Raw genomic sequence first — 15,183 nt, 5'->3', positions numbered from 1 at the left:
AGGAAAGGAAAGGAAAGGAAAAGAAAAGAAAACCACCTTTTCTCTTTAATCATTTATGTATATCAGCATGGACTTACAGACATTTATTTTATTCTATGGCCTATAACCCAATACTATCATCACGTTATTGCTGAACTTCCTCTGGCTCCGGCTATTAGGGGCCACTTCTGCCTGCCTCCTGTGTCTGTCACACAAGCCCTCACTTGTTTTTGTTTCTGAGCACTTCTTTGCTTCCTGTTATTGTAAGATGCTCCAAGTCCATCTGGTACATTTCCTGCCCGGCCCTGAAGTCAGCCGTCTCTACAGGGAGCCCTGGTTCCTCACTGCAGTGTTAGGATCAGCCTGGTGCTACACGTGCTTTTGCCTCTAGGCCCTCTGAGCAGAGGGGGTGGGGGACAGATGCACGCTAGCCAGTGCGCACACGTCTGCAGGACTCTGTCTTTCCGTGTATAGGTCAAAAGCCATGAGTTCGCCCCGAAGCCTCGGATTTCCACCCAACACAGCCGGCTCATCGAAGCCTTCCTCCTTCCTTCCTTGTAACTCATTTCTCCAGCAGTGAGAAATCCAAGTCTTACTAACCACAAAAATCTTTATTTTTTCAATGCTCGTACACAGATAGAAGTTTCAGAATTCCTTGACCAGCCCAGGAGAAACCAATTTTTTTTTTTTTTTTTTTTTTTTTTGAGACAGAGTCTTGCTTTGTTGCCCAGGCTAGAGTGAGTGCCGTGGCGTCAGCCTAGCTCACAGCAACCTCAAACTCCTGGGCTCAAGCAATCCTTCTGCCTCGGCCTCCCGAGTAGCTGGGACTACAGGCATGCGCCACCATGGATGGCTAATTTTTTTTGTATATATATCAGTTGGCCAATTGATTTCTTTTTATTTATAGTAGAGACAGGGTCTCGCTCTTGCTCAGGCTGGTTTTGAACTCCTGACCTCAAGCAATCCGCCTGCCTCAGCCTCCCAGAGTGCTGGGATTACAGGCATGAGCCACCGCGCCCGGCCAGGAGAAACCTATTCACTAACTGGACGAAACATCCTTCACCCCCACCATACCCGGCCAGTTACTGTCTCCATGGTGACGTGGGTGAGCTGTCCTCTTCCTGACCCCAGCGTGGCTGTCCTGGGCTGGTGACGCCGCTGGGCTCACTGGTCAGGCCTGTCCACCGTGGGTGCTGCCCAGGCCTGGCTGCTTTAAACTGCTTGCTTGTCTGCTGAATACGGGAAACATCACTTTGGTTCCAACAGTTGGATTTCTGTAAAAAAGGGTTCCATCGTGCGGATGTGCCACAGTTTATCCAACTGCTCTCTTACATTCGGACGTCTGGGTTGTCTCCAGTGGTTTACAATAACAAACAACGTTGCGATGAACAACCTTGCACGTATGCATTTTTAGATTGTTGGAAGTGTACCTTTTGTATTTTTGCCAGTATGATAGATGAGAAGTGGGATCTTGGTGTTACTTTAATTTTCATTTCTCTAATGATGAATGAGTTTAAATATTTTTTCACACATTTGGGGGTTATTTTCACTTTTTTAAAATGTGGAGTGTCGGCTGGGCGCGGTGGCTCAAGCCTGTAATCCTAGCACTCTGGGAGGCCGAGGCGGGCGGATTGCTCGAGGTCAGGAGTTCGAAACCAGCCTGAGCAAGAGCAAGACCCCGTCTCTACTATAAATAGAAAGAAATTAATTGGCTAACTAATATATATATATATAAAATTAGCTGGGCATGGTGGCGCATGCCTGTAGTCCTAGCTACTCTGGAGGCTGAGGCAGAAGGATTGCTTGAGCCCAGGAGTTTGAGGTTGCTGTGAGCTAGGCTGACGCCACGGCACTCACTCTAGCCTGGGCAACAAAGTGAGACTCTGTCTCAAAAAAAAAAAAAAAAAAATGTGGAGTGTCTGTTAATTTTTTTCCATTTTTCGATTCAGCTTTTGGTCCTCTGTCTCTCCATTTTTAAGATTTCTTACACAATTTATAACAATTAAAATCAAAGTTTCGAGTCCATATTTTAGAAACATACTTTTTTTCCCCTTGAGACAGGGTCTCACTCTGTTGCCCAGGCTGGAGTGCCGTGGCATCATCATAGCTCACAGCAACCTCAAATTCTTGGGCTCAAGTGATCCTCCTGCCTCAGCCTCCCGAGTAGCTGGGACTACAGGTGTACCACCAATGTGCCGGCTAAGTTTTTTTTCATATAAGGAGTCTCGCCATGTTGCCCGGGCTGGTCTCAAACTCCTGGCCTCAACTGATCCTCCTGCCTCAGCCTCCCAAAGTGCTAGGGTTTCAGGCATGAGCCACCACACTCGGCCTGTTATGAAAATTTTAATAATTATTTATGCAGCCAAATATATTCATCTTTTCTCTTGTTGCATCTGGGTTTCGAATCTTTTTTTTTTTTTTTTTTGAGACAGCGTCTCACTCTGTTGCCTGGGCTAGAGTGCTGTGGTGTCAGCCTAGCTCACAGTAACCTCCAACTCCTGGGCTCAAGCAATCCTCCTGCCTCAGCCTCCCAAGTAGGTGGGACTACAGGCATGCGCCACCATGCCCGGCTAATTTTTTCTATATATTTTTAGTTGTCCAGCTAATTTCTTTCTATTTTTTAGTAGAGACGATGTCTCGCTCTTGCTCAGGTTGGTCTCGAACTCCTCAGCTCAAATGATTCTCCCGCCTTGGCCTCGAAGAGTGCTAGGATTACAGAGGTGAGCCACCGTGCCCGGGCTCGAACCCTGATTAGAAAGCCTTTCCTATGCTGAGGTCAAGGAAAAATTTTACCCTGTTTCTCTGGTTCTCGGATGGTCTCTGCTTTTACATTCAGGTCCCTGATCTGTTGTTGTTGTGTTTTACGCAGGTGTGACACATGGGTCTCATATCTTTTCCCAGACGCCACCCTGTTGTTCCAGCACTGTTTATTTAAAAGTCCATCTTTGTCCTATGTACTAAGCTCCTTCTGTATTCGGACTTCATTCTGGACTTCCCATTCCATTCCTCTGCTCTGTGTCTGTCCTCGGTTACAAGCACACGCCCAGTGCTCAGACGGGTTCCTCTGTGATCTGCTGCCCTTGCCCAGTGTTTGTCCCTTGCCTGGTGTTAATCGTGTGTTTTGGGTGTGTGGTTCCATCTGGCGTCACGATTCAGCTTCAGGCGCTGTGTGGACTGGTTGTCTTTCTTTTTTTTTTTTTTTGAGACAGAGTCTTGCTTTGTTGCCCAGGCTGGAGTGAGTGCCGTGGCGTCAGCCTGGCTCACAGCAACCTCAAACTCCTGGGCTCAAGTGATCCTCCTGCCTCAGCCTCCCGAGTAGCTGGGACTACAGGCATGCGCCACCATGCCTGGCTAATTTTTTCTATATATGTATTAGTTGGCCAATTAATTTCTTTCTATTTATAGTAGAGACGGGGTCTCGCTCTTGCTCAGGCTGGTTTCGAACTCCTGCCCTGGAGCAATCCGCCTGCCTCGGCCTCCCAGAGTGCTGGGATTACAGGCGTGAACCACCGCGCCCGGCCTGGTTGTCTTTCTTTAAGGTCTCCGTCCTCTCCCGGTGCCTGTGAGCTACTCCTCACCTGCCAGGTGAGCCCAGCGCAGGCAGACCTGGGCTGCCACTGCCTTTCTCCCACGAAGAGGGTTCGTTGGCGGCAGCGACTGTCCCGAGTGCCTGGGGGGACACAGCAGAGCAGTTTCCTCCACCCCGGGCCTCTCTCCACACCGAAGCCAGACTGCCCTGCCCGCCTGGCATCCTGCGCACTGTGGATTCCGGGGGAGGGAGCAGCAGTCTGTGCTGTTTCACCTCCTGGGCCAACAGGGACTCTCTTCCCTGTGTCTGCATTCTTCCTCCAAGGCTCTGTCCCTGGGGAGCTCAGGCTTTTCCCCTGCTAGTAGCTCTGAGAAGTGTGAGGGCCAGTTTCCCAAGTTGTATGGCTCCAGGCCTGCCTGGTGACGTAGAAATCACACTCGTCCCAGAAACCCTTTGGCTTTTTTTTTTTTTTTTTTTTTTTGAGACAGAGTCTCACTTTGTTGCCCAGGCTAGAGTGAGTGCTGTGGTGTCAGCCTAGCTCACAGCAACCTCAAACTCCTGGGCTCAAGCGATCCTCCTGCCTCAGCCTCCCGAGTAGCTGGGACTACAGGCATGCGCCACCACGCCCGGCTAATTTTTTCTATATATATTAGTTGGCCGATTAATTTCTTTCTATTTATAGTAGAGACGGGGTCTCGCTCTTGCTCAGGCTGGTTTTGAACTCCTGATCTTGAGCGATCCGCCCGCCTCGGTCTCCCAGAGTGCTGGGATTACAGGCGTGAGCCACCGCACCGGCCCCTTTGGCTTTTTTAAGGGAGAGAGACTTTGGGGGCGTTCATCCGGGAGGGGCTGAAAGTGCCCCAGGCAGGGATGGGAGACCGGAGGCACCCCACCCCTCCTGCGGTAACAGTTGTATCAGACTGGAAGGAAGATCTTTCTTAAACAAACAAAACCCCACTTCGTTTTTCGAGGTTGAGGCTTAGTGTCAGGCTGTGAGCAATAACCAAGTTTTACCCCAGACTTACCAAAGGCTGGCCCGGGCAGGTTCTCTCCGAGAAACACTGACCCAGTTCTCGGAAGCCGGTGAATCAGCCTCCCCCCCCCCCCCCCACGGGGCCCAGAGTGGTCCAGAGGCTGTAGCAAGCTGTGAACTGCTGATGAGAAACAGAGCAACAGAACACTGTGTCTCATGACTATATTCTGTCCCCCGCCCCCCATGTTTAGGGCTTTTTTCTTCCCAGGATTTTTTGGACTTGAACTTAAGAATTTTAGTTCAATTTCTTTGAGGCTTAGTTTACTGGGAGAAAGGAATGTAAACTAAAATAAAATTTTAAGGCTCACCACCCCTCCAACAGGCTGACTGAATGGACCCCCTTGTGGCCAAAGAAATATCATGAAACTAAATTGCCTGCCAAGAGGAAGGAGGACAGACATGCCTCATCATGCCCCCCTCCCTTCTTGGGGACATCCTTTGTAACCCACTGACAGGCCTAAGGGTGTGCAAGACAAACCTGTGGGTCCTCAATTTACTCAACAAATCTATGTCCAGTGGCTTCTCTCTGATAACAGCTCCTTATGTCAAAACAACCTCAAACTCCTAGGCTCAAGGGATCCTCCTGCCTCAGCCTCCCGAGTAGCTGAGACTACAGGCATGTGCCACCATGGCTGGGTAATTTTATATATATATATATATTTTAGTTGGCTAATTAATTTCTTTCTATTTATAGTAGAGACGGGGTCTCGATCTTACTCAGGCTGGTGTCCAACTCCTGACCTTGAGCAATCCACTCGCCTCGGCCTCCCAGAGTGCTAGGATTACAGGCGTGAGCCATCACACCCGGCCCAAAGCTCCATGTCTTTAGCCAATTACAAGCCAAAGAATCTTTAAAACTACCTATAACCTGTAAGCCCCTGCTTCGATATGGCCCACCTTTTCGGGCCAAACAAATATATGCCTCCCACGTATTGATTGATGACTTTGCCTGTAACCCCTGTCTCCCTGAAATGTATAAAACCAAACTGTGACCCAGCCGCAGCGAGTCCACTTGCTCAAGGCCTCTTGGGAGTGGCCTCATGGTCCTCAAATCTGGCTCAGAATAAATCTCTTTAAAATTATTTTACAGATTGGCTTTTTTCCGTCGACAGGAATAATTCTTGTACTTTAATTTCTCCTGAGATACTGGATATTGGGAAAGGGTTTATACTCAAATTTGGGCAGTTTTAACTGTTGCCATTGGGCTAATCCAATGGCAGGGGCAGTGGTTTGTGTGGGAGGAAGCTGGGGAGGCCACTCCAAGGCCCATCTAGAGCACAGGAGGCCCTGGGTGGAGAAGGCTGGGGGTGCTGAGCAGGCACTGGCAGGAAGCGGGGTGGAGTCTTCCTGTGGGGTTCTCACAGTTCGCCCCACCTGCAAGCTCCGGAGTGAACCTGCCAGTGTCAGGAAACCCACCACAAGACCAGACCCCCGGGACGGAGGCCAAATTCAGTTAATTTGTCCAGTAGGACAAGTAACCAAGGGCGATGTTTCTCCTGCAGCTTCCGAAGTTCCAGTTCCCACAGGGGTCTGGGTGAGGGCAGGCGACCGGGCACACACAGTGGTTGTGAGAGGATGGGAGCCCTGGGGTACCTTTGCCCCAAGAGAGACCGGGTGGCCATTGCACTGACATAAACAGAGCTGCCGTCTGCTCCAGAGGGAGCCTGTCCCGAGGAAACACCCTTAAAAGGACAGACTGGGACAAAGGGGCGCATGGCCAGTGTCTCCCCCCACCGTCCAGGAGCAGGGCCTACAGTCTGGAGGGCAGGCTGGGGGCCTGGGAGTGCAGGGCACCTGGAGGGGGTCGAGGTCCTTATGGCGGAGGTGGGGGGCACCTCCCACATCTCGGACTTGGGGGAAATGCCTGGGACCCCAAGTGTGGGTGTTTTTCTGTCCCACTGGTGGTGCTTCTTGCCTCTGACAGTCTGTTTTTTTTGTTTGTTTTTTTTTTGAGACAGAGTCTCACTTTGTTGCCCAGGCTAGAGTGAGTGCCGTGATGTCAGCCTAGCTCACAGCAACCTCAAACTCCTGGGCTCAAGCGATCCTCCTGCCTCAGCCTCCTGAGTAGCTGGGACTACAGGCATGCACCACCGTGCCCGGCTAACTCTTTCTATACATATTAGTTGGCCAATTAGTTTTCTTTCTATTTATAGTAGAGACAGGGTCTCACTCTTGCTCAGGCTGGTTTCGAACTCCAGACCTCAAGCCTCGGCCTCCCAGAGTGCTCGGATTGCAGGCGTGAGCCACCGCGCCTGGCCTGCCTCTGACAGTCTGCAAAGGAAATGGGCTGCATCTAGCCTCACATGGAGGCACAGAGATAAAGTGGCAGAATGTGCTCCTTGTAGGGGCTGGATGTGACCTAGAATAAAATCTTAAGCCCCCCAGCCGGCCAAATGGGCCCCTCTTGGCCACGGGGACCCCAGAAATACCCTCAGGCTGAGTTGCTGGCCATGAGAAGGGAGGTCAGACACACCTCACCCGGCTTGGAGATGGCCTTTGTGACTCAACAGGCCCAAGCCCGGACCAGAGATTACAACACACCTGGCCATTGATTTACCCGACAGATCGCCTGAGTCTATGTCCACTGGCTTCCCTCTGATTAACTAGCTTCCTTACCATAACTTAAAACATTGCAAGCCCTGGCCAGGCATGGCGGCTCAAGCCTGTAATCCCAGCACTCTGGGAGGCTGAGGTGGGCGGATCATTTGAGCTCAGGAGTTAGAGACCAGCCTGAGCAAGAGCAAGACCCCACCTACACTAAAAATAGACAAAACTAGCTGAGCATGGTGGCACACACCTGTAGTCTCAGCTACTCGGGAGGCTGAGGCAGGAGGATCGCTTGAGCCCAGGAGTTGGAGGTTGCTGTGAGCGAGGCTGATGCCACAGTACTCTAGCCCGGGCAACAGAGTGAGACTCTGTCTCAAAATAAATAAATAAAACAAAATAAGAGCCAGCCCTCACCCTTGGCGAAAGACACTTCAGGGCCTCCCCTCCCACACCGGCATCCGGCCTGCAGACCCTGGGCTGCTGCCCCGGCCCCACACCCTCCGGGCCAGTTGGCCAAACTGGGGACGGGTGGCCCAAGCCAGGGCTGGAGATGGATGGAGCAGCCTGCCGTGGCCGCGCTGAGCACGATTCCCACAGCCCCTCCCGACCTGAGTCAAAGACCAAGGACTATCTCTATGGGGTGGGGTTAATTTAGTGTGGAAGGAATTTAGGACAATTTTAAAAACTGGGGGAGGAGCTACAGGACAATGAGGGAGGCAGGATCCTGCACGGAAGTGCACTCCTGCACAGAGGACGGTGGGGGGCAGTGCGGACACCCCCAGGGTCCAGGAGATGTGGAAGATGGGGAGTGGGTGCCCGGTGCAGGAGGAGTGAGTGAGGTGCCCCCCCTCCCGCTTCACTGAGCAGGTATCCTGGCCTGGGGTACCTGGGCAGGCACCTCCTGGGGGTGGGCTAAGCCCTGCCTCCCCGCAGCAGCCGGTCCTCCGTCCTCCACCCCAGCCCACCACAGAGACCCCCAGGAGAGGGGCACCCGGCACTGCCCACCACAGCCCAGGCCTGGCAGGTGTCCCCAGGGGTCAGAGCATGCTGCTCTGGAGTCCAGAGTGGGGACGCAGGAAGGGAGAATTGATCCAGCCCTGTGGCTCTGGACGGACAGGGCCAGGGACACACGTGGCCACCCCAGCCGCCCAGCTGATGAAGGCATGGTCAGCGTGTGGGGCACCCAGATGCCATTGAACTGCCAGGGTCCAGGAGGGGAGCTGTGCAGCTGGGAGGCCTCTTCCCAGGCAGTCAGTCAGGACAGCGACGATGCCTGGTGGACCCCGGGAGGCAGCAGTCAGGAGGACCATGGCTGGATCTCCCGGGAGGGCCTGGGCTCCTTCAGCAGCTCCCCCGGATGCAAAGCCCAAAGCCCGGGGCCCTGGCCCAGGGCCTGAGCTACGCAGGCCCCCAGAAGCCTGCTCCAGGCAGCCCAGAGTCAGGCTCGGTCGTCCTGAGCCTGAAGGTGTTCTGGACGCAGTGAGCCCCTGGGTCGCGGCTCTGGCTCAGGACTCTGCACCGGAGAGACCCCCGCCAAGGCCTGGTCCAGCGCTCTTTCCAGCGGGAGGCCAGAAACCAGCAAGCCCGAGGACGACGTGCTCCCCGCAGAGCTGCCCAGAGGGCGAGGAGTCCTGCGTGGATGACCCCTGGGGTCCATCTCAGACCCAGGTGGGGGCCCCTTGGCAGTGCCCCACCCCCAGGAAGAGTCACGGCACCCTCAAGAACACGTGCACTTTATTGACCCCCAAGGGGACTGGTGTGTATGAACCGCTTCACAAAGGGGTGGGGCCAGGGCAGGGCCAGGTATGGGAGGTGGAGTGAGGTGGAGCATGGGGGTCACAGGCCTGGGCAGCCACCAGCAGCCTCGATGTTGCCTCTGGTCCTAGTGAATGTTTCGGGAGTTGATCACCATGCCGACGATCATCAGAATGATCCCAAGGATGCTGAGGACCAGGGCCCAGATGTTCAGGCACTTGGCGGTGGAGGCGTGGGCCTGGGCCCCGGTCAGGTCGCCCACCATCTTCCTGTCCCTAGACTGGGGGAGACGAGATGGTGAGGGGCCCAGGAGCCAGAATGCACGTCCCTCCTTCCCCTCCCCGGGCTCCTCCCTGCCCCAGCAGGCTGCCCCTGCCCTTCCCCACAGCCCCTCCAGGACCCTCAGGGCTCTTCCTCCCTGCTCTGGGCCAGTGCAGACTGCCCACCCCACCCGGGGGAAGTCCCCTGGGAGTGAGCGCCCCTGCAGTTCTGAGAGCCCGCGCTGCACAGTCTGGCTGCGCAGTCTGGCTTTCCGGCCTGGGCTGTGGGGAGGATTCCCGTGGCTGGGGGTGGGGGGACCCAGCCAGCCCCACGCAGACCCCTGCTAGCCCCGTGCTGGGAAGACCCCCCAGGCCTCACACACACACAAACACACACACGCAGGCCAGGGCACACTAGGGTTGTTAGGGCCTAGGGACCATGGGTAGCCAATAACTCGCCATTAGCTTCTGTATTATGCTTGCTTGCTTAGGAGAGTGGAAAATTTTCAGCTGACCCCTATCTGACCCTGGACCTGCCATCTTGCCTCTACTAAGGTAATTAAGTTTAGAAAATAGAATAAATTAAGTTCAGAAGGGCGGTGGTGTATGGCACACAACGGCCCACGAGATACAGACGCTAGGTGCCTGACGTGCTCCATGCACCTAGTGAAATGCGCTCGGGCTTAGATCACAGGATGAAGAATGCACTTCAGCTAAGATTAATGTTGTCCGTAGTTAAGCCGCTTCAGAGGCTTCCTCTCACTCAGCCGGTGACTCCTACAAAATCCATCTCAATGCTCCAACTCCCCCCATTGTGCTAAAACAAGATAGACATGTACAAGTCAATGCTTTCTCTCGCTTTTGTAAAAGTGCTTGCTGATTAGATTCTTAGAGTGTGGTTTTTGCCTTTAAAAAGGGGCCGTTTTTCCCTTCTCATCACTACTGTCTGTGCCTGTCACTCTGCAGGGCAGAAGTAGTCCTGGCCAGTAAATAAAGACTCACAATTTGACCCAATTCGCTTTCTTTCTTTTATTTTCTTTTCCTTTTTTTTGAGGTAGAGTCTCGCTTTGTTGCCCAGGCTAGAGTGAGTGCCATGGTGTCAGCCCAGCTCACAGCAACCTCAGACTCCTGGGATCAAGCGATCCTCCTGCCTCAGCCTCCCGAATAGCTGGGACTACAGGCATGCGCCACCATGCCCGGCTAATTTTTTTTTTCCTACGTATATTAGCTGGCCAATTAAGTTCTTTCTATTTATAGTAGAGACGGGGGTCTCACTCTTGCTCAGGCTGGTTTAGAACTCCTGACCTCGAGCAATCTGCCCGCCTTGGCCTCCCAGAGTGCTAGGATTACAGGCGTGAGCCACCGCACCCGGCCTCCAATTCGCCTTCTAAGGTGGTCTTTTCTCGCACTCTGGACCGTAACTAGGGAGAGATGCACACACGGATCATACACACGACACACAGGCCAGGAACACTCAGGGAGAGATACACACACACACAAACACACGCAAGGACACACAAGCCCCTCCCAGGTGGCCCCAGGCAGGTGGGCGGCAGGCGCACACGCACTGTTCTGGAGCGGCCCCCACGCGCCCACACGCACCTTCACGGAGTAGGCGAATGCCACGAAGCCCAGGCAGCAGCAGTTCAGGAAGAGCGTGTTGAACAGGGACCAGACAACGTGGTCGGGCACGGAGGTGTCGCTGTGGATGTGGATCACGGTGGAAGTGGAGGTGGCGGGGCCGTGGGGCGTCCCCAGCACGGCCACCTCGTGCTCCTCCTTGAGCATCTCGGAGTTTGAGTGCAGGCCGGTTTGGGCCCGGGTGAAGAAGGGCTGGGGAGTGCTCATGGTGCCAGGCGGAGACCAGCCGTGGGTCTGCAGGCTGCTCAGTGGGGCCCTCCTTTCCCCTCTGGTTTCAGTTTCTCAGAGTTTTCCTTTCCTGGTAATTAGCAAATTGGAAATTGGCTGGGGACTGAGAGGGCGGGAACATATCGTGAGAATCAAATTACTTTAGGGAAATGGGGGGGGGGAAGGCCTGAGGGCTAAGTGGGGGCTTCCGGTGCTGGGACCCAAGACAGGAGTGTCTCAGCTAACTGCACTCCCCCGCTACCCACGCTACCCACGGTTTTTTTTTTTTTGAGATAGACCATCACCCCGTTTCCTGAGTAGGTTCCTTCCCTTGCTGTCAGTGTAGCTTACTGCAACCTCATCCTCCTGGGCTCAAGCAATCCTCCTGCCTCAGCCTCCTGAGCAGCTGTGACTACAGGTGCCACCACACCTAGCTACTTTTTCTATTTTTAGTAGAGACAGGGTCTCACTCTTGCTCAGGCTGGTCTCAACTCCTGAGCTCAAGGGATCCTCCTGCCTCAGCCTCCCAGAGTGCTGGGATCACAGGCGTGAGCCACCTCGCCCACCTCTACTCCCCATTTGAGGCGGGCAGCTGGCAGGTGCTGCTTTACGCACCGTTGCTACCTGGGCACTGCAGCATTACCTAAGTCTGGAAGTTTCAAAATGAAGTTTCAAAGTACTCTGGTCAAAACAGGCTGTAGGCAGGGTAAGTTCCAGTTGGAACTTTGTGAACTAAAATAAAATTTTAAGGCTCATCCTTAAAATGTCATGGCCAAAGGAATACTCTAAAACTAAATTGCCTGCCAGGAGGAAGGAGGTCAGAAATGCCTTCTCATGCCCCCCTCCCTTCTGGGAGACATCCTTTGTGACCCATTGACAGGCCTAAGGGCATGCAAGACACACCTGCGGGTCCTCAATTTACACAACAAACCTATGTCCGGTGGCTTCTCTCCGATAACATTTCCTTATGTTAAAACATTCCAAACCTTTAGACAAAGCTTTATGTCTTCAACCAATTACAAGCCAAAGAATCTTTAAATCCACTTTATGACCTATAAGCCCCCCCCTTTGAGATGACCCACCTTTTTGGGCCAAACCAATGTACGCCTCCCACCTATTGGTTTATGACTTTACCTGTAACTCGTCTCCCTGAAATGTATAAAGCCAAAGTGTAACCCAGCGAGTCTGCTGCTCAAGGCTTCTTGGGAGTGGCTCTGGGTCATGGTCCTCAAATTTGGCTCAGAATAAATCACTTTAAAATTATTTTACAGACTATGCCTTTTTTTTTCATCCACAGGGCCAAGATAGTGGAGAAAAAGAGGGTGTACCCCTGGTGCCATGAACATTCCTGCCCTTGCTTAGCCTATAATTACGCTCTCTATTAAACAGAAGGGCGACAGGAAGCATGGGGCTGTCGGCCCCCAAAGTCTTTCTTGTGTGAAGTCAAGGACCCCCTTGGACCTCAAGAGGCTTCCAGAGTTGGGGCTCACTTTGCTGTGTCTGTCTGCCTTGCATGGGCCTGTCCTCAAACTTGGCTCAATAAACCTGGGTGAATTGTGACTCTGCTCTCAGCTGCCTACTACTTGGGCCATCAAAGTGACGCAGGAAAGTGACTCCCAGCGCTGGTGTTGACGCCCGCAAGGGGGCTCTGTTGCTCGCCACACAGCGGTTGCCGTGACAAGTAGGACCGCAGGGGAAGAAAGGATTTATTGCAGAGGTTGAGTCAGCGGGAGGTGGGCGGAGTTGGGCTGCCTCAAATCTGCCCCCCCCCCCAGCAGGGCCGTGGTTTCTGGAGGTGGAGGGAAAACACACGCGGGAAATGACATCACTACACACCGCCGGGGCCAGTGCAGGGCTCGCAGGGCACGCAGTCACGCTAGCACAAACGTCCCACAGTCAAGAAATGGTGGATAGACCAGGCATGGTGGCTCACTCTGGGAGGCCACAGCGGGAGGATCGTTTGAGCCTCGGGAGTTCCAGACCAGCCTGAGCAAGAGTGAGACCCTGTCTCTACTGAAAATAGAAAGAAATTAATTGGCCAACTAAAAACATATAGAAAAAATTAAAATTAGCTGTGCATGGTGGGGCATGCCTGTAGTCCCAGCTACTCGGGAGGCTGAGGCAGGAGGATTGCTTGAGCCCAGGAGTTTGAGGTTGCTGTGAGCTAGGCTGACGCCACGGGCATTCTAGCCCGGGCAACAGAGTGAGACTGTGTCAAGAAAGAAAGAAAGGAAGGAAAGAAAGAAAAAAGGAAGGAGGGAAGGAAGGAAGGAAGGAAGGAAGGGAGGGAGGGAGGGAGGGAGGGAAGGAAGGAAGGAAGGAAGGAAGGAAGGAAGGAAGGAAGGAAGGAAGGAAGGAAGGAAGGAAAAAGAAAGAAAGAAAGAAAGAAAGAAAGAAAGAAAGAAAGAAAGAAAGAAAGAAAGAAAGAAAGAAAGAAAGAAAGAAAGAAAGAAATGGTGGATGAGTCCCTCCAGGATAGAGGTTTTAGTATTACAACGAGCTCAAGGGTTAATGGTGGTCATTCTTTCAGCCTTGTGGGCAGGTGGGATGCGGGGCCACGGTGGTGTCATTCGTCTCCTCTGGACAAACAGGTGGTGTGAGTGTGAGGCTTTGTCGTTACTGCGGCTGCAAGGAGGCTCCACCGTTACTGGGAGAGAAGCTCAGAAGGGAGGGCATCAGTGCAGCAGCAGGTGACGAAGCTCTGGTCAGGCCGGGGCGAGGTGGCTCACGCCTGTCATCCTAGCTCTCTGGGAGGCCGAGGTGGATGGATTGCTCCAGGTCAGGAGTTCGAAACCAGCCTGAGCAAGAGTGAGACCCTGTCTCTACTATAAATAGAAAGAAATTAATTGGACAACTAATATATATAGAAAAAATTAGCCGGGCATGGTGGTGCATGCCTGTGGTCCCAGCTACTTGGGAGGCTGAGGCAGGAGGATCGCTTGAGCCCAGGAGTCTGAGGTTGCTGTGAGCTAGGCTGACGCCACGGCACTCACTCTAGCCTGGGCAACAAAGCGAGACCCTGTCTCAAAAATAAAAAAAAGCTCTGGCTGGGGCATGGTGGCTCACACCCGTGAGGACTGAACTCTGATTTTTTTTGCTAAAAACTCCTTCCTAAGGAGGCCAGCTGGATCAGGCTGACAAATGGTAAATTCCCACTAGCGGCTTTTGTTAACCAAATAAAGCGGTGATTTACTTCCGGACCTGATTCCGGTATGGCATTAACATCACCTAAAAGATAAGAAGCTCCTATCTTAACTCGAGCATCCTAGCAGATACCTATTCTTAAATTTAAAGCATCTTAAAACATCCTAGCAGGTGCCTATTGTAAATTTAAAATGTCCTCCTGTCTGGACCTCCCAGAGTGCCCACAACCTTATCTTAAAATAAGCATATCCTAGGCCAGGCGTGGTGGATCACGCCTGTAATCCTAGCACTCTGGGAGGCCCAGGCGGGAGGATTGCTCAAGGTCAGGAGTTCGAAACCAGCCTGAGCAAGAGCAAGACCCAGTCTCTACTATAAATAGAAAGAAATTAATTGGCTAACTAAGATATATATACAAAAAACTAGCCGGGCATGGTGGCGCATGCCTGTAGTCCCAGCTACTTGGGAGGCTGAGGGAGGAGGATCGCTTGAGTCCAGGAGATTGAGGTTGCTGTGAGCCAGGCTGACGCCACGGCACTCACTCTAGCCTGGGCAACAAAGTGAGACTCTGTCTCAAAATAAATACATAAATAAATAAAAGCTCTGGTCAGCATGTCTCGCTGGCCGGGAACTTGGAAGGTAAGACAAAGACAAAAGGACAATAAAAAGTGTTCTTGCGTGTGGAGCCGGTTACATCTGCACCACCTCCCACTGCAGGGGCCCAGCCCGAACCCCAGGAGGCAGGATGCACAGCGGGAACGCTCCAGGACGGCAGGGGCCACCCCACGCACCACGGTGGAGAGCAAGTGTCCCCCGCCACGGAGAGACCGGCCCCGGCGGGCCTCGCCAGTAGAGATGCCAGGGATGCTCGCAGGGACAGTGCCACAGGGAGGCCGTGGGCTGGGTTGCGTCCCTCAGACCTGCCCCCAGCAGGCGGCCACTCACATGGGTGACGAGGAAAGCGGAATCAACCCAGACGTCTCGGGCGATGGGGGCCGCAGGGCCAGGTCGTGATCCTGACACGCAGCCGGGCGTGTGGGCACGTGGTGGCCAAGGGGCCAGTGGGCCTGGTCCACAGACCCTCCCTCAGG

The 15,183-nt window shown here is 53.4% G+C and overlaps 1 protein-coding gene across 1 annotated transcript; it reads right to left on the bottom strand.

Annotated features, from left to right (window-relative positions):
* Positions 1 to 8,805: 8,805 nt before the first annotated feature.
* Positions 8,806 to 11,095, bottom strand: LOC105874071 (interferon-induced transmembrane protein 3-like). The gene is made up of 2 exons (XM_012769579.3): positions 10,706 to 11,095; positions 8,806 to 9,123 (listed from the first exon to the last, which is right to left on the bottom strand). Exons 1-2 carry the CDS (start codon positions 10,949 to 10,951, stop codon positions 8,971 to 8,973), a joined length of 399 nt encoding a protein of 132 aa, XP_012625033.1. The 5' UTR covers positions 10,952 to 11,095; the 3' UTR covers positions 8,806 to 8,970.
* Positions 11,096 to 15,183: the final 4,088 nt, after the last annotated feature.

The sequence above is a fragment of the Microcebus murinus genome, chromosome 4 (genome assembly GCF_040939455.1).
Source record: "Microcebus murinus isolate Inina chromosome 4, M.murinus_Inina_mat1.0, whole genome shotgun sequence".
NCBI lineage: Eukaryota > Metazoa > Chordata > Mammalia > Primates > Cheirogaleidae > Microcebus > Microcebus murinus.
This window is presented reverse-complemented; position numbering and strand designations above follow the sequence as displayed.